This window comes from Oncorhynchus mykiss, chromosome 13 (assembly GCF_013265735.2).
Source record: "Oncorhynchus mykiss isolate Arlee chromosome 13, USDA_OmykA_1.1, whole genome shotgun sequence".
Classification (NCBI taxonomy): domain Eukaryota; kingdom Metazoa; phylum Chordata; class Actinopteri; order Salmoniformes; family Salmonidae; genus Oncorhynchus; species Oncorhynchus mykiss.
Genome location: NC_048577.1, coordinates 53,919,557 through 53,946,740, shown reverse-complemented (window position 1 = coordinate 53,946,740; position 27,184 = coordinate 53,919,557). Strand labels below are relative to the sequence as shown.

The 27,184-nt window shown below is 43.0% G+C and overlaps 1 protein-coding gene across 1 annotated transcript in view; it reads left to right on the top strand.

Moving 5' to 3' along the window:
- Positions 1–27,184, top strand: part of si:ch73-374l24.1 (protein kinase C alpha type) — a 242,953-nt gene that overhangs the window by 102,852 nt on the left and 112,917 nt on the right. Inside the window, exon 3 of the mRNA XM_036941514.1 lies at positions 15,468–15,550. Within this exon, the coding sequence (XP_036797409.1) occupies positions 15,468–15,550 (83 nt within the window). The remainder of the gene's footprint in view (positions 1–15,467; positions 15,551–27,184) is intronic.

Genomic DNA, 27,184 nt, shown 5'->3' with positions numbered 1-27,184 from the left:
GAGTTGCAAATAGGCTTCTCGATAAATTCTCCTGACATGAGTATAGCAACCTTGTTTTGCTAAATTCCCCTGACATGAGTATAGCAACCTTGTTTTGCTAAATTCCCCTGACAGGAGTAAAGCTACATTGATTATATAGTTACCATCCATAATGGGTAACCTGGTGTAAAACATATTCCTATTTACAGTTACCAGTGTGTGCATATGTGTGTTTGTTTGTGTGTGTGCTTGCCTGCATGCACGGCATGCTCCCCATTACAGTAGTGGGGGTGTCTTTGTTATGCTCCCCATTACAGTACTGGGGTGTGTTTGTTATGCTCCCCATCACAATAGCAGGGTGTCTTTGTTATGCTCCCCATTACAGTACTGGGGTGTGTTTGTTATGCTTCCCATCACAGTAGTGGGGTGTGTTTGTTATGCTTCCCATCACAGTAGTGGGGTGTGTTTGTTATGCTTCCCATCACAGTAGTGGGGTGTGTTTGTTATGCTTCCCATCACAGTAGTGGGGCGTGTTTGGTATGCCTTCCATCACAGTAGTGGGATGTGTTTGTTATGCTTCCCATCACAGTAGTGGGGTGTGTTTGGTATGCCTTCCATCACAGTAGTGGGGTGTGTTTGTTATGCCTTCCATCACAGTAGCAGGGTGTGTTTGTTATGCCTTCCATCACAGTAGCAGGGTGTGTTTGTTATGCTTCCCATCACAGTAGTGGGGTGTGTTTGTTATGCTTCCCATCACAGTAGTGGGGTGTGTTTGTTATGCTCCCCATCACAGTAGTGGTGTGTGTTTGTTATGCTCCCCATTACAGTAGTAGGGGTGTCTTTGTTATGCTCCCATTACAGTAGTGGGGTGTGTTTGTTATACTTCCCATCACAGTAGTGGGGTGTGTTTGTTATGCTCCACATCACAGTAGTGGGGTGTGTTTGTTATGCTCCCCATCACAGTAGTGGGGTGTGTTTGTTATGCTCCCCATCACAGTAGCAGGTTGTGTTTGTTATGCTCCCCATCACAGTAGTGGGGTGTGTTTGTTATGCTCCCCATCACAGTAGCAGGGTGTGTTTGTTATGCTACCCATCACAGATGTGGGGTGTGTTTGTTATGCCTTCCATCACAGTAGTGGGGTGTGTTTGTTATGCTCCCCATCACAGTAGCAGGGTGTGTTTGTTATGCTCCCCATCACAGTAGTGGGGTGTGTTTGTTATGCTTCCCATCACAGTAGTGGGGTGTGTTTGTTATGCCTTCCATCACAGTAGTGGGGTGTGTTTGTTATGCTCCCCATCACAGTAGCAGGGTGTGTTTGTTATGCTCCCCATCACAGTAGCGGGGTGTGTTTGTTATGCTCCCCATCACAGTAGTGGGGTGTGTTTGTTATGCCTTCCATCACAGTAGTGGGGTGTGTTTGTTATGCTCCCCATCACAGATGTGGGGTGTGTTTGTTATGCCTTCCATCACAGTAGTGGGGTGTGTTTGTTATGCTCCCCATCACAGTAGCAGGGTGTGTTTGTTATGCTCCCCATCACAGTAGTGGGGTATGTTTGTTATGCTCCCCATCACAGTAGTGGGGTGTGTTTGTTATGCTCCCCATCACAGTAGTGGGGTGTGTTTGTTATGACTTCCATCACAGTAGCAGGGTGTGTTTGTTATGCCTTCCATCACTGTAGTGGGGTGTGTTTGTTATGCCTTCCATCACAGTAGTGGGGTGTGTTTGATATGCCTTCCATCACAGTAGTGGGGTGTGTTTGTTATGCCTTCCATCACAGTAGTGGGGTGTGTTTGTTATCCTCCCCATCACAGTAGTGGGGTGTGTTTGTTATGCTCCCCATCACAGTAGTGGGGTGTGTTTGTTATGCTCCCCATCACAGTAGCAGGGTGTGTTTGTTATGCTCCCCATCACAGTAGTGGGGTGTGTTTGTTATGCTCCCCATCACAGTAGTGGGGTGTGTTTGTTATGCCTTCCATCACAGTAGTGGGGTGTGTGTATGTTCTCATCTCTGTGTTTTCCTGATGTGGACAATGGAGGTGGTGACACAGAGCGAGCAGGAATAAATCACACTGGGAGATTTTCGCTGAGCTTTTTATTTATACTCTTTTTTTTCTGTACCTTTATTACTCAGGAAGATGAATTCATTCTCTTTTCCCCTTCTCAGCAGAAACCAGCAGATTACCATGGAAACATCTCTGATGCATACTGCACACTTAGAGATTCAGATATGATGACGATGTTGTTGATGATGATGATGATTGTGGTGTTCGTAGTGATGATGATGATGGTTATGGTGGTGGTGATGAGGATGTAATGATGGTGGTGGTGATGATGATGATGGTTGTGGTGGTGATGATGATGTTGATGGTTGGGGTGGTGATAATGATGATGATGGCTGTGGTGGTGGTGATGATGATGATGGTTGTGGTGGCGATGATGATGATGATGGCACTGGTGATGATGATGGTTGTGGTGGTTATGATGATGATGATGGTTGTAGTGGTGGTGGGGATGATGATGATGATGGCTACGGTGGTGATGATGATGATGATGATGATGGTTGTGGTGGGGATGATGATGATGTTGATGGTTGTGGTGGGGATGATGATGATGATGATGATGATGGCTGTGGTGGTGTGATGATGATGGCTGTGGTGGTGGTGGTTGTCATGATGATGGTTGTGATGATGGTTGTGGTGGTGGTGGTTATGATGATGATGATGGTTGTGGTGGTGGGGATGATGATAGTGATGGTTGTGGTGGTGATGATAGTGATGGTTGTTGTGGTGATGGTGGTGGTGGTGGGGATGATGATGATGATGATGATGATAGTGATGGTTGTGGTGGTGGTGATGATGGGGATGGTTGTTGTGGTGATGGTGGTGATGATAATGATGATGATGATGATGATAGTGATGGTTGTGGTGGTGATGATCATGGTTGTGATGGTGGTGATCATAGTGATGGTTGTTGTGGTGATGGTGGTGATGGTTGTGGTGGTAATGATGATAATGATGATGATTGACTATCAGTCTCTCAATGTTGGAGAGCTCTCAAATTTCAAAGGGAATTGACTGAAGGTAGTTACCTCTGTTCCACTGTATACTGTATACCAGGACTAAGCAACTTTTAAAAGCACCCAGTTGTCCAATTACACAACAGCCTACAGATAGATACACAGTGCTAACTGCCAGAGATTAACTGATGGCATGCACACTCCACAGTGACTGCTGTGCACAGTCATTCCCAAAACATGAATTATTGACTTGCTTGGTAATTGTCTTGCTTATCCTCCCCTTTCTTTAAGAGAGGTATTGACTAGGTCTGCTGATCATCACCATGACTCCCAAAGAAACGTATGCACACACAAGCACCTGTGTACACACACACACACACACACACACACACACACACACACACACACACACACACACACACACACACACACACACACACACACTGTCTTGGTAGTAAAAAAGTGGAAGTGAGAGCCTTGGAGAGTGGTGGTTCATTACTTGGGTCCAATACAACCTGGCATCAAAATCAAACATCTATACTATCTACCAGCCTACTATACCATGTATTCTCCTTTCTGACAAGTTTCTTCTACAGCAGTGGCTCCCAAACTTTTTATAGTCCCGTACCTCTTCAAACATTCATCCTCCAACTGCGTACCTCCTCTAGCAAGGTTCAGCGTACTCTCAAATGTTGTGTTTTGCCATCATTGTAAGCCTGCCACACACACACTATATGATACATATATTAAACATTAGAATGATTGTGAGTTTTTGTCACTTCCCACCCGGCTCGTGATAAGTGACAAAGAGCTCTTATAGGACCAGGTCACAAATAATAATAGAATAATAATCAATAATTTTGCTCTTTATTTAGCCATCTTACATATAAAACTTTATTTGTTCATCGAAAATGGTGAATAACTCACCACAGGTTAATGAGAAGGGTGTGCTTGAAAGGATGCACATATCTCTGCAATGTTGGGTTGTATTGGAGTCAGTCTCAGTCTTAAATCATTTTCCACACACAGTCTGTGCCTGTGTATAGTTTTCATGCTAGTGAGGGCAGAGAATCCACTCTCACATACTGTAGTTACGTGGTTGCAAAGGGCATCAGTGTGTTAACAGCGCGATTCGCCAAGGCAGGATACTCTGGCAGTGGCTTCTGATTAAATTATATTTTTCACAGAACTGCTTGTTGCAATTTCGATGAGGCTCTCTTGTTCAGATACCACTAACTGGACTGGAGGCAGGGCATAAAAGGGATAACGAATCCAGTTGTTTGTGTCATCCATTTCGGGAAGGTATCTGCGTAATTGCGCACCCAACTCCCTCAGGTGCTTCGCTATATCACATTTGACATTGTCCGTAAGCTTGAATTCATTTGCACACAAAGAATCATACGTGTTGTCCATGTTAATGCAGACAGAGAAGTGCTCCAACTTCTTAATCATAGCCTCAATTTTGTCCCGCACATTCAATGTAGTTGCGGAGAGTCCCTGTGATCCTAGATTCAGATCATTCAGGCGAGAAAAAACCTCAGAATCACCCAGAATCACCCAGATTGGCTAGTCGTGTGAGAAACTCGTCATCATGCAAGCGGTCAGACAAGTGAAAATTATGGTCAGTAAAGAAAACTTTAAGCTTGTCTCTCAATTTTAAAAAAAATGTGTCAACACTTTGCCCCTTGATAACCAGCGCACTTCTGTATGTTGTAAAAGTGTTACATGGTCGCTGCCCATATCATTGCATAGTGCAGAAAATACACTAGAGTTCAGGGGCCTTGCTTTAACAAAGTTAACCATTTTCACTGTAGTATCCAAAACGTCTTTCAAGCTGTCAGGCATTCCCTTGGCAGCAAGAGGCTCTCGGTGGATGCTGCAGTGTACCCAAGTGGCGTTGGGAGCAGTGCTTCACGCGCGTTACCACTCCACTATGTCTCCCTGTCATATGACTTTTGCGCCATCAGTACAGATACCAACACATCTTGACCACCAAAGTCCATTTGATGTCACAAAGCTGCTGTACTTAAAACATATCCTCTCCTATTGTCCTGGTTTCCAGTGGTTTGCAGAAGAGGATGTCTTCCTTAATCGACCCCCCATAAACATAATGGACATTTACCAGGAGCTGTGCCAGGCCCGCCACATCTCTTGACTCATCCAGCTGTAACGCACAGAATTCACTGGCTTGTATGCCATGCAGTAATTGTTTCAAAACATCTCCTGCAATGTCAAAATAAATGTAGAATTACTGATGCTGGCATTGGATGTGGTTGTGGAAGCAGAACAACTTGTGTAGTCGACAGGTGCAGGTGTAGTACTGCTGGTAGTAGCAATACTACCAGTAGAGCTGGTATGTGTCTCTATGGGGCCTATGGGGCTTTACTTTTTTTTAGCATTTAACCATTTTTGAGCAAACGGAATGAGCAGCAGCTACATTTGGTTACATAAGGACTGTTAGTGGAATTCCCGCAAGAGAGTAACGGTTAATGTGATTGGATGTTTAATCATTTGACTAGGCTACCTGTATTTGACATTGTGTTATTTTGCTGAACACCAGATTTTTGGCAGTGAAACGAGGCTACTCAGTCGAGAGAGAAAAAACTCACCCAGATGTATATCCCTGTTTGAAAAAATATAAATGAACTGTTTGAAAATGTTTAAAAAGAAAAGTAAAACAATTTTTTTGTACAATTCTTTTTACAAATTTTAATCATATCTTTATTTGGCGTACCCCCGATGGCATTCTGTTCTACAGGAATGATTCAAACTGTTATAACCATAGAGATATATTTAATGCAGTGGTTACAACTAGGGTTGCACATTTTGGGGAATATTCACAGGTGGAAACTTTCCGTGGGAATTAACGGGAATATTTGGGAATTAATGTGAATATATGGGAATTAACGTAAATATATGCAAATTAATACATCTAAATGTAGATGTTTTTTGCATTGGATATATTTACCATATCATATGGAGACAGAAACATAAACCTTTTACCTTATCATAAGTAGACATAATTTAAAATGATTAAATCCTTCCAATAGAAATTAAAAAACAATTTAGTTATGAATTGAGTTGACTTAATTAAATGAGTTGGCTCTTGTCTCTTCACATGGGATGATTTCACTGAAAAACAAAATTAATAAATTATTGAATGATCCCCAATGTTCCATCGCATCTCCCAAAACGTTTTCAACATACATGTGTAAAATGATAGTTTAGAAACTAAAGCTTTGGTTGTCTTCCTCTCAGGCTTCCATGTCTTCTTTCTGGACCTCCTCAATGTTCACCTCTTGAACATCAGACTCTGAGGCCTCATCTTCACTGTCACTTTCCAACCCTGTTGAGGATGGCTCGTTGTCAGGCTCAAAAAGCTCACATTTTCCCAGATGGCAACCAATTTTTCAACCCTTGTATTGGTCCACTTGTTGCATACTTTGGTGTGTGTGTTCCAAAACAAGGACCAGTTGCGCTCTGAGGCAGCTGATGTTGGTGGGATTTGGAGGATGATGGAGGCAACAGGAGAAAGAGCCTCAGATCCACAAAGTAATTTCCACCAGGTGGTTGATGAGATATGTTGGCACGACTGCCATATTGCATCTCCATCCCAAAGCCCTTGCTTGGAAGTGTACTTTGCCAGACTGCCAAGAACCTTGCCCTCATCCAGGCCAAGGTGGTGAGACACAGTAGTGATGACACCATAGGCCTTGTTGATCTCTGCACCAGACAGGATGCTCTTGCCAGCATACTTGGGGTCCAACATGTACACTGCGGCATGTATGGGCTTCAGGCAGAAGTATTCACGCTTTTTGATGTATTTCAGAACTACAGTTTCCTCTGCTTGAAGCAACAGTGAAGTGGGCAGGGTAATACGGATTTCTTCTCTTACATCTGCAGGCAGAGTCTGAACATCCGACAGGGTGGCATTGTCTCCCTCAGTCAGCAACAGCCCCAAAACATCACTGCTCTAGAGGAGATCTGCATGGAGGAATGGGCCAAAATACCAGTAACAGTGTGTGAAAACCTTGTGAAGACTTACAGAAATCGTTTGACCGCTGTCATTGCCAACAAAGGGTATATAACAAAGTATTGAGATAAACTTTTGTTATTGACCAAATACTTATTTTCCACCAAAATTTGCAAATAAATTCATTAAAAATCCTACAATGTGGTTTTCTGGATTTTTTTTCTCATTTTGTCTGTCATAGTTGAAGTGTACCTATGATGAAAATGGCAGGCCTCTCTCATCTTTTTAAGTGGGAGAACTTGCACAATTGGTGGCTGACAAAATGCTTTTTTGCCCCACTGTATATATATATATATACATACATACATACATACACACACACACATATCCTACATACATGTACATACACACACATATCCTACATACATGTACATACACACACATATCCTACATACATGTACATACACATACACACAAATAACAATTAAAAAATAAACATATCTATAAAACTTGCAGCAGCACTAACAAGGTTCTTATTAGCTATTTCTAGCCTTCGCTGAGATGACGAGCAAATAATTTGTTTTTAGATTTTACAGCACCTTACACAATGTATCTGCTTAATTCCCTAATCTCCCCATTCACTCTGTCCAATTTGAAATATAGTTGAGTAGTGGAGACCAGAGTCGATCAAACTTGGGCTGTCTCTTGTGGAGGTCATAAGTGAGCTTTTCACTAGGGAGCAAGTCAACAATCTGGTCAATCCACATTTTAAATGTAGGAGGGGTATTAGAGGCCCACAATAGAATAATACATTTCTTAGCAAAGTAGGTAATAGTCATAAGCAACTTGTCTCTGTCAGGATCAAGAACAAAGTCCTGCTGGGCATAAAGAAGATAGATACACGGGGTCATATCAAACTGTACATCTAGTATTTTCTGTGCAGCAGTATGTATAGATTGCAAGAATCTGGCAATCTCTCTACAGCTCCAAAATACATGCATATACAGTGCCTTGCGAAAGTATTCGGCCCCCTTGAACTTTGCGACCTTTTGCCACATTTCAGGCTTCAAACATAAAGATATAAAACTGTATTTTTTTGTGAAGAATCAACAACAAGTGGGACACAATCATGAAGTGGAACGACATTTATTTGATATTTCAAACTTTTTTAACGAATCAAAAAATGAAAAATTGGGCGTGCAAAATTATTCAGCCCCTTTACTTTCAGTGCAGCAAACTCTCTCCAGAAGTTCAGTGAGGATCTCTGAATGATCCAATGTTGGCCTAAATGACTAATGATGATAAATACAATCCACCTGTGTGTAATCAAGTCTCCGTATAAATGCACCTGCACTGTGATAGTCTCAGAGGTCCGTTAAAAGCGCAGAGAGCATCATGAAGAACAAGGAACACACCAGGCAGGTTCGAGATACTGTTGTGAAGAAGTTTAAAGCCGGATTTGGATACAAAAAGATTTCCCAAGCTTTAAACATCCCAAGGAGCACTGTGCAAGCGATAATATTGAAATGGAAGGAGTATCAGACCACTGCAAATCTACCAAGACCTGGCCGTCCCTCTAAACTTTCAGCTCATACAAGGAGAAGACTGATCAGAGATGCAGCCAAGAGGCCCATGATCACTCTGGATGAACTGCAGAGATCTACAACTGAGGTGGGAGACTCTGTCCATAGGACAACAATCAGTCGTATATTGCACAAATCTGGCCTTTATGGAAGAGTGGCAAGAAGAAAGCCATTTCTTAAAGATATCCATAAAAAGTGTCGGTTAAAGTTTGCCACAAGCCACCTGGGAGACACACCAAACATGTGGAAGAAGGTGCTCTGGTCAGATGAAACCAAAATTGAACTTTTTGGCAACAATGCAAAACGTTATGTTTGGCGTAAAAGCAACACAGCTCATCACCCTGAACACACCATCCCCACTGTCAAACATGGTGGTGGCAGCATCATGGTTTGGGCCTGCTTTTCTTCAGCAGGGACAGGGAAGATGGTTAAAATTGATGGGAAGATGGATGGAGCCAAATACAGGACCATTCTGGAAGAAAACCTGATGGAGTCTGCAAAAGACCTGAGACTGGGACGGAGATTTGTCTTCCAACAACACAATGATCCAAAACATAAAGCAAAATCTACAATGGAATGATTCAAAAATAAACATATCCAGGTGTTAGAATGGCCAAGTCAAAGTCCAGACCTGAATCCAATCGAGAATCTGTGGAAAGAACTGAAAACTGCTGTTCACAAATGCTCTCCATCCAACCTCACTGAGCTCGAGCTGTTTTGCAAGGAGGAATGGGAAAAAATTTCAGTCTCTCGATGTGCAAAACTGATAGAGACATACCCCAAGCGACTTACAGCTGTAATCGCAGCAAAAGGTGGCGCTACAAAGTATTAACTTAAGGGGGCTGAATAATTTTGCACGCCCAATTTTTCAGTTTTTGATTTGTTAAAAAAGTTTGAAATATCCAATAAATGTCGTTCCACTTCATGATTGTGTCCCACTTGTTGTTGATTCTTCACAAAAAAATACAGTTTTATATCTTTATGTTTGAAGCCTGAAATGTGGCAAAAGGTCGCAAAGTTCAAGGGGGCCGAATACTTTCGCAAGGCACTGTAGGTTCCACTTTCAGAGGTACATTTTTTACAGTTAGGAGACGTCTGTTTTCATGCTACGGAGTCTCAAAGGAGTGTAATAAAATTAGATTCTTTCCTTTTTACATTAGTAGAGGAGCAGTATACCCTGTCGCAAACCTCCGCCCATAACGCCCATAACTCATCACGGACCTAGGTCCTTTTCCCAGATTATTTTCCAAGGAGTAAAGGAGGAGCCTCCTTTCTCAGAAAGTCTATAGATATAAGATATTTTGCCTTTAATTGATTGTGCTGTGACAAGAAGGGTTTCAACTTCATTCAACTGAGTTCTAAACCTCCTCTTGGAAGTAAATGAGGAAATGACATGTCTAATTTGAAGATATATATTTTTTTAATTGGATCTTGGCACATTGAATTTACTGCAGAGCTCTTGAAAGTGTAGTTTTCTGATTAAATAGGTCTGAAAAGGTCCTGATTCCTAGAGTATGCCAAATATTAAAGTTGGCATCCCTCAGGGCTTTTGGCAAGACTGTGTTGCCTACTATAGGTGAGTGAGAACATATTTGTGAGGAAATGCCCAGGTATTTCTTACAGTCCCTCCCACGCTAGTAGGGTGCTGTAAATCACAAAGGTTGTGGCTATGTTGCCCACTTCACTAAAGTTATTAATGAATATAATTGAGCTTAGGGGCAATGGACCACAGGATTGGGCTTCTATCTGAATCCATGTTGTTCGGATAGCCATGATTGTACGCTCTGACTGCTCTTTTTTAAATCGGTAAGCAAGCAATCTACTGAGCCTATTGCTATACTCATGGAATTTCTGTTTAGTAAAGAAAACTTTTTTTTTTAATCTCCCGAGTGTAGTCCAAATTCAGTTTAAGTTGGCTGCTTTAAGTTGACTCCAGGAGGTGCTGTCTGGGGATTGTATATGTACTTTTTCATAGCATTCCAGCTCCCTCTCGAGATCTAGCCTGTGTGCTTCCATTGCTTTTTTCTTAGAGGAAGCATATGCAATTAGATGACCTCTTAGTGTGGCTTTAGCAGCGTCCCACATTGTGGCCGGAGAAACAGGAGAATCTTTGTTGTCTTGTGTGTAGTTGTCTATCCATGTAGTTACCAATGTATGGAACGCTTTGTTTGATAACTTGGAGGTGTTGAATTTCCAGCTCTTTGACCTCGGGATGTTTTTGCAGAGGTCCAAGCGGAGGTGGACAAAGGCGTGATCTGAAAGTGCTATGGGTCCGATTGTACATGTGGCTGAATTTATGAAACTCTTTGGGATAAAAATGTAATCTATACGGGAGTAGGTGTTATGGACATTAGAGTAGTATGTATAGTCCATAGATGAGCTATTAGTCTCTCTCCAGATATCTATCAGTCTCTTTAGTAAGAGAGTTCAACATCTTTGCAAATCTAGGATTTGTGGTGGGGACTTGAGATGATTTGTCTAGGGTTGGGTTAAGGGTACAATTAAAAGGGTACCACGCCAAAGGAAACACAATGCTCATTGAACAGGGTTATCATATTTTTCTCCCCAATTTCATGGTATCTAATTGTTAGTTAAGGGTACAATTAAAAGGGTACCACGCCAAAGGAAACACAATGCTCATTGAACAGGGTTATCATATTTTTCTCCCCAATTTCATGGTATCCAATTGTTTTAGTAGCTACTATCTTGTCTCATCGCTACAACTCCCTGTACGGGCTCGGGAGAGACAAAGGTTGAAAGTCATGCGTCCTCCGATACACAACCCAACCAAGCCGCACTGCTTCTTAACACATCGCGGATCCAACCCGGAAGCCAGCCGCACCAATGTGTCGGAGGAAACACCGTGCACCTGGCAACCTTGGTTGGCACTGCGCCCGGCCCGCCACAGGAGTCGCTGGTGCGCGATGAGACAAGGACGTCCCCACTGGCCAAGCCCTCCCTAACCCGGACGACGCTGGGCAAATTGTGCGTCGCCCCACAGACCTCCCGGTCGCAGCCGGTTACGACAGAGCCTGGGCACGAACCCAGAGTCTCTGATGGCACAGCTGGCGCTGCAGTACAGCACCCTTAACCACTGCGCCACCCGGGAGGCCCTATCATTTTTTACATGAAAGCAGGAGTATCTGTGTTAGGTGCGTATATATTTAAGATAGTAATTGATTGACCATACAGTTATCAAAATAAATCTCCCCTCCGGATCAGATATGTTTTTGTCAATTATGAATGGAACATTCTTATGGATACGTATGGCTGTACCTCTACTGTTTGATTTGAAAGATGAGAAATACACCTGTCCCACCCAAGCTCTGCAGAGTTTGGCATGTTCAGCATCACAGAGGTGTGTCTCTTGTAATAGCATGTCTGCTTTTTCCTTTTTTAGAGCACATAGTATCTTTTTCCATTTTATTGCATGACCGAGACCATGGCAGTTCCATGTCAATAGATTTAAGGTGCTAGTCATCGTCATCGAACAGTAATCGAACTTTAGTGCAAGTCATCTCTGGGTAAAAGTGGATAATAGTTACAGCTGCTTTCACATAAAAGGAAAATAAATGGTGTACATAAAATAACAATCTCTGAACACCCCAGCCGAGTTCCCAAACAACTCAACACAGTTGAGGGGGGGAGCGCGTCCTCTTGCTCCTGGCTAATGGCGCTAGTTTTTGTGAAGCTTCTTCTTCTTGGAGGCTTTTTCAGTCGCTAATGCTCGAGTCCGGGTAAAAATGTCACCTGTAGTGTCGCCTTTTGTAGCCGCCATGACTTTTTTACTAAAGCTAAAGGAGTTTAAGGTAAGATTAGGAATTGGAAACTACTTGTGCGGAGCTCTTAGTTCACACGGCCATCTCGTTCAAGGGTCACGTGATCCCCGTGGATGGCACTTTTTGAATGACTGCTGGCTGCAGCCTGGAGCTGGTGTATAGAGGATGACTGGATGACCCATTGTTTTCAGTTTGGATTCTCTCCTAGAGGGGAGGAGAGTGAGGGTGGCTGGGGAAGGGAGGTGGGGCGAGTTAGATTGGTCATGGTGTGTGTGTATGTTGTGTGTTTACATGTCATGTGTAAGGGAGAAAGATAGGGAAATGTTCCTGATTACCAATTCAATTCAATTCAATTCAAGGGCTTTATTGGCATGGGAAACATGTGTTAACATTGCCAAAGCAAGTGAGGTAGACAACATACAAAGTGAATATATAAAGTGAAAAACAACAAAAATTAACAGTAAACATTACACATACAGAGGTTTCAAAACAGTAAAGACATTACAAATGTCATATTATATATATATATATATATACAGTGTTTTAACAATGTACAAATGGTTAAAGGACACAATATAAAATAAATAAGCATAAATATGGGTTGTATTTACAATGGTGTGTGTTCTTCACTGGTTGCCCTTTTCTCGTGGCAACAGGTCACAAATCTTGCTGCTGTGATGGCACACTGTGGAATTTCACCCAGTAGATATGGGAGTTTTTCAAATTTGGATTTGTTTTAGAATTCTTTGTGGATCTGTGTAATCTGAGGGAAATATGTCTCTCTAATATGGTCATACATTGGGCAGGATGTTAGGAAGTGCAGCTCAGTTTCCACCTCATTTTGTGGGCAGTGAGCACATAGCCTGTCTTCTCTTGAGAGCCATGTCTGCCTACGGCGGCCTTTCTCAATAGCAAGGCTATGCTCACTGAGTCTGTACATAGTCAAAGCTTTCCTTAATTTTGGGTCAGTCACAGTGGTCAGGTATTCTGCCGCTGTGTACTCTCTGTTTAGGGCCTAATAGCATTCTAGTTTGCTCTGTTTTTTTGTTAATTCTTTCCAATGTGTCAAGTAATTATCTTTTTGTTTTCTCATGATTTGGTTTGGTCTAATTGTGCTGTTGTCCTGGGGCTCTGTAGGGTGTGTTTGTGTTTGTGAACAGAGCCCCAGGACCAGCTTGCTTAGGGGACTCTTCTCCAGGTTCATCTCTCTGTAGGTGATGGCTTTGTTATGGAAGGTTTGTGAATCACTTCCTTTTAGGTGGTTGTAGAATTTAACGGCTCTTTTCTGGATTTTGATAATTAGTGGGTATCGGCCTAATTCTGCTCTGCATGCATTATTTGGTGTTCTACGTTGTACACGGAGGATATTTTTGCAGAATTCTGCGTGCAGAGTCTCAATTTGGTGTTTGTCCCATTTTGTGAAGTCTTGGTTGGTGAGCGGACCCCAGACCTCACAACCATAAAGGGCAATGGGCTCTATGACTGATTCAAGTATTTTTAGCCAAATCCTAATTGGTATGTTGAAATTTATGTTTCTTTTGATGGCATAGAATGCCCTTCTTGCCTTGTCTCTCAGATCGTTCACAGCTTTGTGGAAGTTACCTGTGGCGCTGATGTTTAGGCCAAGGTATGTATAGTTTTTTGTGCGCTCTAGGGCAACAGTGTCTAGATGGAATTTGTATTTGTGGTCCTGGTGACTGGACCTTTTTTGGAACACCATTATTTTGGTCTTACTGAGATTTACTGTCAGGGCCCAGGTCTGACAGAATCTGTGCATAAGATCTAGGTGCTGCTGTAGGCCCTCCTTGGTTGGTGACAGAAGCACCAGGTCATCGGCAAACAGCAGACATTTGATTTCGGATTCTAGCAGGGGGAGGACGGGTGCTGCCGACTTTTCTAGTGCCCGCGCCAATTCGTTGATATATATGTTGAAGAGGGTGGGGCTTAAGCTGCATCCCTGTCTAACCCCACGACCCTGTGTGAAGAAATGTGTGTGTTTTTTGCCAATTTTAACCGCACACTTGTTGTTTGTGTACATGGATTTTATAATGTCGTATGTTTTACCCCCAACACCACTTTCCATCAGTTTGTATAGCAGACCCTCATGCCAGATTGAGTCGAAGGCTTTTTTGAAATCAACAAAGCATGAGAAGACTTTGCCTTTGTTTTGGTTTGTTTGGTTGTCAATTAGGGTGTGCAGGGTGAATACATGGTCTGTTGTACGGTAATTTGGTAAAAAGCCAATTTGACATTTGCTCAGTACATTGTTTTCATTGAGGAAATGTACGAGTCTGCTGTTAATAATAATGCAGAGGATTTTCCCAAGGTTACTGTTGACACATATTCCACGGTAGTTATTGGGGTCAAATTTGTCTCCACTTTTGTGGATTGGGGTGATCAGTCCTTGGTTCCAAATATTGGGGAAGATGCCAGAGCTAAGTATGATGTTAAAGAGTTTTAGTATAGCCAATTGGAATTTGTTGTCTGTATATTTGATCATTTCATTGAGGATACCATCAACACCACAGGCCTTTTTGGGTTGGAGGGTTTTTATTTTGTCCTGTAACTCATTCAATGTAATTGGAGAATCCAGTGGGTTCTGGTAGTCTTTAATAGATGATTCTAAGATCTGTATTTGATCATGTATATGTTTTTGCTCTTTATTCTTTGTTATAGAGCCAAAAATATTGGAGAAGTGGTTTACCCATACATCTCCATTTTGGATAGATAATTCTTCGTGTTGTTGTTTGTTTAGTGTTTTCCAATTTTCCCAGAAGTGGTTAGAGTCTATGGATTCTTCAATTACATTGAGCTGATTTCTGACATGCTGTTCCTTCTTTTTCCGTAGTGTATTTCTGTATTGTTTTAGTGATTCACCATAGTGAAGGCGTAGACTCAGGTTTTCCGGGTCTCTATGTTTTTGGTTGGACAGGTTTCTCAATTTCTTTCTTAGATTTTTGCATTCTTCATCAAACCATTTGTCATTATTGTTAATTTTCTTCGGTTTTCTATTTGAGATTTTTAGATTTGATAGGGAAGCTGAGAGGTCAAATATACTGTTAAGATTTTCTACTGCCAAGTTTACACCTTCACCTACCATCTAACTGTCCATGTCTCTTCTGCCCTCTCCTACAGTGTGCTGTTTTGTGGTCCACAAAAGGTGCCATGAGTTTGTCACGTTCTCTTGCCCTGGAGCCGACAAAGGCCCCGACACAGATGTGAGTTCCTGCACTCTCTCTCTCTCTCTGCTCCTTCTCTCTCGCTGCTCTCTCTCTCTCTCTCTCTCTCTCTCTCTCTCTCTCTCTCTCTCTCTCTCTCTCTCTGTCTCTGTCTCTCAATTCAATTCAAGGGCATTATTGGCATGGGAAACATATGTTAACATTGCCAGAGCAAGTGAAGTAGGTAATAAACAAAAGTGAAATAAACAACAAAAATGAACAGTAAACATTACACATACAGAAGTTCCAAAAGAATAAAGACATTTCAAATGTCATATTATGTCTATATACAGTGGTGTAACAATGTGCAAGTAGTGAAAGTACAAAAGGGAAAATAAATAAACATAAATATGGCTTGAATTTACAATGGTGTTTGTTCTTCACTGGTTGACCTTTTCTTGTGGCAACAGGTCACAAATCTTGCTGCTCTTTTCTGAATTTTGATAATTAGCGGAAATCGGCCTAATTCTGCTCTGCATGCATTATTTGGTACTTTACGTTGGACACTTAGGATAGTTTTGCAGAATTCTGCATGCAGAGTCTCAATTTGCTATTTGTCCCATTTTGTGAATTCTTGGTTGGGGAGTGGACCGCAGACCTCACAACCATAACGGGCAACGGGTTCTATAATTGATTCAAGTATTGTTAGCCAGATCCTAATTGGTATGTCGAATTGTGTCGAATGTAAAATCTCTCTCTCCTCTCTCTCTCTCTCTGTCTGTCTCATTCTCTCCTTTGCTCTCTCCCAAACACAAACACAAACACACCTTACACTGTGTAAATAAGGAGGAGTCAATTTTAGCTGTCTCATTATCAAATGTCTCAAACTGACACAACACACACACTGACTTTGATCTTCCCAGCATCTCTCTGCAAATGCTGTATGACAAATGGCTTTGAAAACTGTCTCAAAATAACTGTGTGTGTAATGTATGAACAGCATTGTTTGTCCTGTTTGTTTTAATGAGGAGGACCAATGTGCGAGCCAAACACAGGCCCTCCACATCGTCCCTACACACACACACAGACACACACTCAATCACAAAACACACACATACATCCCCTTTCAGAGTCTGTTAGGGCACAGTGTTTCTTGATGGAGGGCAGCTCTGTTTAGGATGTGTGTGACCCTGTACACACTCAGTCAGTTCCCCTGTCCCTCTCTACTTCCCCCAGGCCTGTGTGTGTCCTTGGTTAGATAAGTGGCTCTGGTTTGTGGAAGGCAAGCATACCCGCAACGCTGTGTTCTGCCTGCCTGCCTGGCTGTGGCTGTGGCTGTGGCTGTGTGTGTGTGTGTGTGTGTGTGTGTGTGTGTGTGTGTGTGTGTGTGTGTGTGTGTGTGTGTGTGTGTGTGTGTTTACGCTGTGACCATGATGATTAGGATGATGATGTTTGTTTAGGGCGTGTTACTGTGGCCTGGCATGCCAGCCGGAATAAACACAAACATAGATCCACTTAGAACACACACACACACACTCAGAGCAGTATAGGCTGCTTCAGGGTTCCCCAACTGTCAGCCCAAAGCATTCGCACCCATAATAGAGAGATATACAGTATGTGATCGTATACAAATGTAAGCAAGGTTTGAAATTATTATGTTTTAGTCCAATATTATATCTGTTTGGGCTTCTTGCGGTCAATTTGCAGTCTACAAATTCTTTGTAATTATGTTCGCTGAAGAAGAAATCGTCCCGTGGCTGAATCTAGTTGACGGTCCCTGGCCTACTGTATGTGAACATCCCCTACACAAGCACCCCTCTGTCCCATTTATGCAGTGCTGCTTGTCTACACTTTGATCAGTCGTGTACAAACACAAACACACACAGCCAGCCAATTAGAAGTGAGTGTTTGGACTATCAGAAATAGGACTGGGACAATTACCGTATAATCATGTAACTGAGGATTATGAATGAAGAAATCAAATAACCATCAGAACCGTTTTAAAATGTTGGTTTTGCTGTTGGTTTTTGTGGAAGGCCTGCTAACGAGACTGTTCCCTCCTTAGCAGACACACACACACACATTAACACACACACATATTAACACACACACACACTAACACACACACACATTAACACACACACACACACTAACACACACACACATTAACACACACACACACACACACACATTAACACACACACACACACATTAACACACACACACACACACACACACACACACACTGGACCCCTTTTGCTGCTGGCTGTGAGTGTTCCCTCCTGTCATGCCTGTTTAGGCCTGCCTGTTTCCTGCTGGCTCTGTGTACCCAGTCCAGCCTCTACCCAGTCACTGGGCTCTGTTTAAACAGAACAGGGGACTTAGTGTTGCACAGGCGACAGCCCTGTCTGAATACTAAAATAGTGCAAGATGGTTGCTACTGGTGCTCATCACTTCTCAGACTGGTTTCCATCCTTCTTCATTTCTTCCTCTCCTCCTCTATTTCCTCTCCTCCTCTATTTCGTCTCCTCCTCTATTTCCTCATCTTCACTGATCTAGAAGGACCAAGATAGAGACTTGATATAGATGAAAGCAACATGGTGGAGGTGAAGGAACGGTAACACGATGGAGGTGAAGGAACAGTAACATGATGGAGGAACAGTAACATGATGGAAGTGAAGGAACAGTAACATGATGGAGGTGAAGGAACAGTAAAATGGTGTAGGTGAAGGAACAGTAACATGGTGGAGGAACAGTAACATGATGGAGGTGAAGGAACAGTAAAATGGTGTAGGTGAAGGAACAGTAACATGGTGGAGGTGAAGGAACAGTAAAATGATGGAAGTGAAGGAACAGTAACATGGTGGAGGTGAAGGAACAGTAAAATGGTGTAGGTGAAGGAACAGTAACATGATGGAGGTGAATGAACAGTAACATGGTGGAGGTGAAGGAACAGTAACACGATGGAGGTGAAGGAACAGTAACATGATGGAGGAACAGTAACATGATGGAAGTGAAGGAACAGTAACATGATGGAGGTGAAGGAACAGTAACATGGTGGAGGTGAAGGAACAGTAATATGGTGGAGGAACAGTAACATAATGTAGGTGAAGGAACAGGAACATGATGGAGGTGAAGGAACAGTAAAATGGTGTAGGTGAAGGAACAGTAACATGGTGGAGGTGAAGGAACAGTAAAATGGTGTAGGTGAAGGAACAGTAACATGGTAAAGGTGAAGGAACAGTAACATGGTGGAGGTGAAGGAACAGTAAAATGGTGGAGGTGAAGGAACAGTAACATGGTGGAGGTGAAGGAACAGTAACATGGTGGAGGAACAGTAACATGGTGGAGGAACAGTAATATGGTGGAGGTGAAGGAACAGTAACATGATGGAGGTGAAGGAACAGTAACATGGTGGAGGTGGAGGAACAGTAACATGGTGGAGGCGAAGGAACAGTAACATGGTGGAGGTGAAGGAACAGTAACACGATGGAGGTGAAGGAACAGTAACATGATGGAGGTGGAGGAACAGTAACATGATGGAGGTGAAGGAACAGTAACACGATGGAGGTGGAGGAACAGTAACATGATGGAAGTGAAGGAACAGTAACATGATGGAGGTGAATCCTCCACAATCTTGGCTGTTTCACACCTGACCTCAGTGTGAATGACTAACTACCATCCCTCCACTCCTCCACATCCCTTCACTCCTCCATCCATCCATCCATCCATCCATCCATCCATCCATCCATCCCTGCCCACCGGCCCTTGACTCAGGTGTCATGGGTCTCTCGCTGTCCTTTCCCCCTCTCTCTCGCTCTCTCCCCTTCGTCTGGCTGGAAGCTAGAGGCTGGATCTGCAATGAGCGCAGACACACTCACGCATGATATACGCAAGCACACACATATAGTATGTACTGTATATACACACACACACTGCTATGGGTCATGACCTCTGTACCACCCTCAGACCATTGATGACATCATCAATGGTTTGATTGATACAAATGGCATAAGAGAGAGAGAGAGAGAGAGCGAGAGAGAGAGAAAGGGAAAGAGCACAGGGAAATCACAGAGAGAGAATAAAAGAGTTGGTTCACATTAGCATCTATTGTAAAAGCATTGCTTGACTTTTAATGAGTACCGGCACCCATTTCAGTCAGAGTCAAGCACTGGTGAAAGTGGTCCTTCTTTCTCTCCAGTCACCTCTCATTCACCCTGATGGACATGTGACACACTCTACTGATGTACATGTCAAGCATCCCTCCAAAGAGCAACCAGTGAATGGAAATCATTAGAAACCCTGCTCCCCGAGCCATGGAGGCTGTAGAGATACATGTATGTAATGACAATGGCCACCAGCCAAAGCTCACTCACTGTGCCTTTAAAGCCAGATTGTTTGAGGCAATGTCATTTGGGGATTAGTGTCAGTCCAGATTGCAAGACTGATGTTGCAATGATTATTTCTCTATATGTATATTGGTGTTGCTGCGTTTCCGTTTTGTATTTCCTCTATTGAACCATCTGTCTTTGGTCTGTTCATGTCAATCACTCTCCTGGAGCTTGTTTTAGCTGTGCTCAGAGCTCTTCTATCTGATTGCCTCTTCTTCTCTTCTGTGTGTGTGTGTGTGTGTGTGTGTGTGTGTGTGTGTGTGTGTGTGTGTGTGTGTGTGTGTGTGTGTGTGTGTGTGTGTGTGTGTGTGTGTGTGCGTGCGTCTTATTTCCTTCTAAGCCACCGCCGTGCATTTGGTATTAAAATCAATGTGTTGTTGTTGTAGGATCAGCTTCTTTTTTTTTTGCTCTTGTCTGATGCTCCGTTCTGATTTGCTTTTACAATCAGTAGAGATGAATGACCTGCCACCGTACCAATGATTTTCAATTTATTTTCTCCTATCTCCCGCCTTCTTAAGTAATCAATCCATGGCTCTGTTTATGTCAGAGGTTTATCATGGTCTAGGAGTAGCCAATGGTATTTCTTATTGAGGAAGATCAAGACAGTTCTGTGTTACAGTGAACAATGTATTCTACATCTATCTGGTTAGGATTCACAGTAACTGGAGTCAGAAACATGTGCATCATAAATATTCCTCCCTGGGAAATTAATTTTAAATCCGACTTTCTGATGGTCTACAAATAGAAAAAGAGAGAGATTTACAACATTGGCCTTGAATAATGATTTAGATCCATGCCATTAAGATCTATGACTTAATGGCCCACCGTTACAACCACATACTCCTGACCTCTCTCATTATGGGACTCCTTAACACCTGGCCTCATCGGCTCTGGGACCCTGCTAAAGTGTAGGCGACATTACATCATAGGGCCTTAATTGCTGTGACAAGCTGAACTGGTGGTATCATTAGCCAAGTGTCTCTGTGGGCATACTGAGGTTGCGTCACAAATGGATCCCTATTCCCTATGTAGTGCACTACTTTTGATCAGGGCCCATAGGGTTCTCATCAAAGTAGTGCATTATATAGGGAACAGGGTGCCATTTGTGACAGGGCCTGTAGCTCCTCCTGGAGAGAAGAGGACAGAGCTGTGGAGAGCCAGACAGGGGAGGTGTTAAGAGATCTACTTGAAATGAAAGTAGATTATTGAAGACATGAATTGAGTTGGAATTGGAAGCATCAGTTAGGAGGTGATAATAGCTTTCTCACTGCGATCCAGAGGGTTACATTACTACCTAGAGTGGCCACATGAATTCACAGTTGCAACCATTGATTTATAAGTGTTTATTATTGATCATGTATGATATACCCATCAATTGAATGAGAACGGTTTGTATTGTCAAATTTATAAACACATGATAGACGGTACCTTAGTGTAGATTAACCCCTGATAAACAGGTATTACATCACAGACTGTTTGCAATTTGTCTTTTCTCTCAAGGTGCCTTTGCGGCAGGGCCAGATTCTGAGACAGAGAAAGAGAGAGAAAGAGAAAGCAGGGGAAGAGAAGGGGGAGTGAGAGAGAGATAGAGAGAGAGAGAGAGACATAGAGAGAGAGACATAGAGAGAGAGAGAGTAAGCGGGGGGAGAGAAGAGAGAGAGAGATAGAGGGGGTGGGGGAAGAGAAGAGAGAGAGAGAGAGAGAGAGAGAGAGAGAGAGAGAGAGAGAGAAAGCGGGGGGAGAGAAGAGAGAGAGAGATAGAGGGGGTGGGGGAAGAGAAGAGAGAGAGAGAGAGAGAGAGAGAGAGAGAGAGAGAACGAACAGAGCTCCTCTCTACTATGGGTATGAATCTTACCCCCGGCCACTGACAGAGGAACAGACAGGGCAGATGTTCTAACTTGTGTTAACAAGGGTGTTTCTTCATGTATCCGTCATATACTGTGATCAGTGCTGCAGTCGGGGAGAACAATAGATGGTGTTAAAAAGCAAGAGGAGTGAGGGATATTAGGGAGAGTCATACGTCCTCTCCTTATCCTAGACTGTATCATTTATCCTCATAAATGTGCTTCTGAAATAATAAGAGCACAATGAAAAAGTGTTCTTACAAAACAATGCTATGAAAACGAGCGGGAGAGGAAGAGAGGGAGCTGGAGAGAGGTGGAGAGAGAAGATGAAAAGAAAAGAGCTGTGGCTTGTCGACTCTTCGTCCCTGGGACACTTTGACAGGTGGAGAGGTAGAGTGTGACAAATCCCTCGTTTCGCCCTCTCCCCTCTTTGGCTTTGGGAATATAAATTCATGTGAAAGAGAAATACCTAGATTGCAGCATGGTGTCTTACCAAACCATTGCTTTCAGCCTATAGAGTTGGCTACCGTTTTGATCTGTGACTTTGAGTGTCATTATCAAATGAACAGTACTTAGACATATTCTGTGCTGATCTGATTCTCCCCTTGTTCACTGTTAATAAATCTGTTGACTGCCGAGGCCCTCAGCTGCCTTGCATAGACCTACATCTTTATCTGACAGTAATGGCCGTGTTCCACGCTATTAGCCTGCCTGTCACAGGCCATTAACCCTGCTAGTGGCTCACTGCTACACTTACCCACAGCAACAGCCACCGCAAACAAAACGCTAACCCACAGCAACAGCTGGGAGAGCCAGCCAGCCGCCCAGGCAACAGCATTTAGCCAGGCTACCACTACCTTGCTAAAACAGTCATTACCCTGCTAGCAGCTCACTGCTAACAAATCGCTAACTCAAAGCAACAGCTGAGAATAGCCAGCCAGCCGCACAGGCAACAGCAGTTAGCCAGGCTACCTCTAACTCGCTAAAACAGCCATTACCATGCTAGCGGCTCGCTGCTAACAAACCGTTAACTCTAAGCAACCAGCCGTGAGCTCACTCCACATGTTAGTTCTGTTAGGTTCTAAATAACAGGGTAAAAACTGACGGACAACTATAACCAAGTTTATTCACGCAAAGGGTTGGACAGCTGAACAGACAAAGACATTTTTCCACCAGCACAAGTATATAGACCCCAATTTGGATGAAGTATCCTCCTTCCCTCTGAACAGTACATCTTTATTTCTAGGCAGGAAGTTAAGTGATGCGGGCAATAAACTGTTCCTTCTCCCTTAATGTGACCTGACCTCGGCCCCCATTCCTCACTAAACCACGTCTCTCCACTGTTATCCATGTGATGGCCTTTCCTTTACTCAGAACATTCCAAGTTGAATTGCCTCCACCATATACATTCCTCCCCCAATAACCATTAACTGCTGGTGTAGAAACCAGACTCTGGCATTCCTCATTTCCATAGGATACCTGATAAATAACAATATTTCAAGTTTAGGAGTCAGAACCCATCAGTTCTAAACCATGCAGAACAGATGACAGCTAGAGTCTGTTGAGACCTTCATCTTCACTAGGGGGAAGTTGTCTATGAGCACTGATCTAAGGTCAGTTGTTCAGTGCATTTCCGGCCTAATGGTTAAGGTTTGGATTTGAATAATGTTGTTGATAATCTCTCTGTCTGCAAATCATCAGCACATGCAGACTAGTGGTTAGATTACTGTCAGCCGAGTTCTTGTGTAGAAATGGATATGAGGCGAGAATGATGGTAAAGCTAACAGAAAGATAACGTTAACCCTCTTGAGACCCCAGATATTTAAGAGGAAAACGTAATCACCTTTCAGAAATAATTCTAATAGACTTCTGAGTAAACTAAAATAATGTTTATTTTAATTATCTGTTTTTGGAAAACAATTTTCTGGAAACATTACAAAAATGCAACATTGAACCTATGAACAGACATGTTGATATGTTTAGTATATCAAGCAATATATACTGTCGACCATACAGTGGGGCAAAAAAGTATTTAGTCAGCCACCAATTGTGCAAGTTCTCCAATTTAAAACGATGAGAGAGGCCTGTAATTTTCATCATAGGTACACTTCAACTATGACAGACAAAATGAGAAAAAAAATCCAGAAAATCACGTTGTAGGATTGTTTATGAATTTATTTGCAAATTATGGTGTATATGGATATGTAGGCCATATGGTTTAAATTAATCCATTTAGATAGGAGGTCATTTAAAAAACTGATTACATTCTATTGACCTAAACATCAGATGCGCAATAAGGCAATTAAAAAGAAGCAAAGGTGCCTCCGCCACCCCAGTGGAACAGCTGCCATGGGAATATTAATGCTTATGTAATATGTTGTTTGATGTGATCACTGATATCATATTGCAATCTGCTGCAGTCATCAGCCTCATCTCTGATGACGCAACCCAGAGTGTTACTGTGTTAATGAATTTGGGGGATTGGTGGTGTTGAATCTATGGATGTGTTCTATACCAGATCATCTGATCAGTGTAGGGAAACTGAGAATAGCAGTAGGAGAAAGTTGTGTGTGTTTTTCTATTGGTGGCCATGCTGCATTTGGCATCAATGCATGATTTAGGTGAGAGGTCAGAGGTACAACATCTGGGTATCTCAAGTTAGGATTTAGCTGATATCAGAAGTCACAGAAGGGGCACTGAGTTCCTGTCGTTAATTAGGCCCATGCTCTATTTAGTGGAGTTGCACCCCTATCTAAAGCATGGAGGAATCATTTAGTACTTGTGTCAGTGGGTCTGCCTCTAGTATTATCAGCTGATAGCGATTATAACCAGGATAGTTTCAAGTTGTATTATTCGTTTCTACGGGATACACATGGTATACACCGTCCAATGAAATGCTTACTTGCAGGTTCCTTCTCAACAATGCAACAACAATAAGAAATGATAAAAGATAAGAATAACAACAAAGTAATGGCTCAGTAAAATAGAATGCAAATGTTTTACAAGTATAATACAATAAAGGCGTCATTTATAGTCCTATATTTACACATGTTTTGGGGAAGTGGGGATTGGGGGCAAGTGACTTTATACAGTATATATTGTATATATATTGCCAGTTTAGCTTGTTGCTGTTCTGGCCTTAGCAGGACTATTCCCACCTCTTCTTCTCTTGAGGTGTGAGGACTGAAGAGATCACAGGAAGCTCAGTCTCAGACATACACCACTCTGTTTATAGACCTGTTGACATGGTGTGGAACTGAAAACATCACACCTTTCCTCATGAGAAATATATACATATATACAAGTATAAAATATTTAAATGAAGGACTGTGAAAGACACTGATTCCCAATACACGCAGACACACTCACACACACATACACACGCACAAACGAACACACACAGACAGACAGACACACACACACACACACACACACACACACACACACACACACACACACACACACACACACACACACACACACACACAGACACACACACACACACACACACACACACACACACACATCCCCAGGCTCTGGAGAGAACACTTCAACACTTCACCTGGCAGTGTACTCTGTGCTTCTATAGCAGTCAGTCCTCTTCGTTCTCACTCCACGTCCCAGTAGATTGGGCACTGAGTCAATGTTCTTCTCTATTGGGTTTATCCCTCTCTATATCTCTCTCCATGGGATGCTTCCAGTCTCAAACCTCTCTGTGCATAGTTGGTTAGAGTCTCTCTACTGTAAGTGTCTATGTATCATCCCTCTCTGTGTAATGATCGCTGTCCTCTCTATGGGATGTTTCCAGTCCCAAGCCTCTCTGTGCATAGTTGGTTAGAGTCTCTCTACTGTAAGTGTCCATGTATCGTCCCTCTCTGTGTAATGATCGCTGTCCTCTCTATGGGATGCTTCCAGTCCCAAGCCTCTTTCTCTATGTAATTACCGAATGAGCCCCCCTCTGTATCTTTATTTTATTTATTAGGGATCCCATTAGTTCCTGCCAAGGCAGCAGCTACTCTTCCTGGGGTTTATTAGGGATCCCATTAGTTCCTGCCAAGGCAGCAGCTACTCTTCCTGTGGTTTATTAGGGATCCCATTAGTTCCTGCCAAGGCAGCAGCTACTCTTCCTATGGTTTATTAGGGATCCCATGAGTTCCTGCCAAGGCAGCAGCTACTCTTCCTGTGGTTTATTAAGGATCTCCATTAGTTCCTGCCAAGGCAGCAGCTACTCTTCCTGTGGTTTATTAAGGATCTCCATTAATTCCTGCCAAGGCAGCAGCTACTCTTCCTGTGGTTTATTAAGGATCTCCATTAGTTCCTGCCAAGGCAGCAGCTACTCTTCCTGGGGTTTATTAAGGATCCCCATTAGTTCCTGCCAAGGCAGCAGCTACTCTTCCTGTGGTTTATTAAGGATCTCCATTAGTTCCTGCCAAGGCAGCAGCTACTCTTCCTGGGGTTTATTAAGGATCTCCATTAGTTCCTGCCAAGGCAGCAGCTACTCTTCCTGTGGTTTATTAAGGATCTCCATTAGTTCCTGCCAAGGCAGCAGCTACTCTTCCTGTGGTTTATTAAGGATCTCCATTAGTTCCTGCCAAGGCAGCAGCTACTCTTCCTGTGGTTTATTAAGGATCTCCATTAGTTCCTGCCAAGGCAGCAGCTACTCTTCCTGTGGTTTATTAAGGATCTCCATTAGTTCCTGCCAAGGCAGCAGCTACTCTTCCTGGGGTTTATTAAGGATCTCCATTAGTTCCTGCCAAGGCAGCAGCTACTCTTCCTGTGGTTTATTAAGGATCCCCATTAGTTCCTGTCAAGGCAGCAGCTACTCTTCCTGGGGTTTATTAAGGATCTCCATTAGTTCCTGCCAAGGCAGCAGCTACTCTTCCTGTGGTTTATTAAGGATCTCCATTAGTTCCTGCCAAGGCAGCAGCTACTCTTCCTGTGGTTTATTAAGGATCTCCATTAGTTCCTGCCAAGGCAGCAGCTACTCTTCCTGTGGTTTATTAAGGATCCCCATTAGTTCCTGTCAAGGCAACAGCTACTCTTCCTGGGGTTTATTAAGGATCTCCATTAGTTCCTGCCAAGGCAGCAGCTACTCTTCCTGTGGTTTATTAAGGATCTCCATTAGTTCCTGCCAAGGCAGCAGCTACTCTTCCTGTGGTTTATTAAGGGTCCCCATTAGTTCCTGCCAAGGCAGCAGCTACTCTTCCTGGGGTTATTAAGGATCTCCATTAGTTCCTGCCAAGGCAGCAGCTACTCTTCCTGTGGTTTATTAAGGATCTCCATTAGTTCCTGCCAAGGCAGCAGCTACTCTTCCTGGGGTTTATTAAGGATCTCCATTAGTTCCTGCCAAGGCAGCAGCTACTCTTCCTGTGGTTTATTAAGGATCCCCATTAGTTCCTGCCAAGGCAGCAGCTACTCTTCCTGGGGTTATTAAGGATCTCCATTAGTTCCTGCCAAGG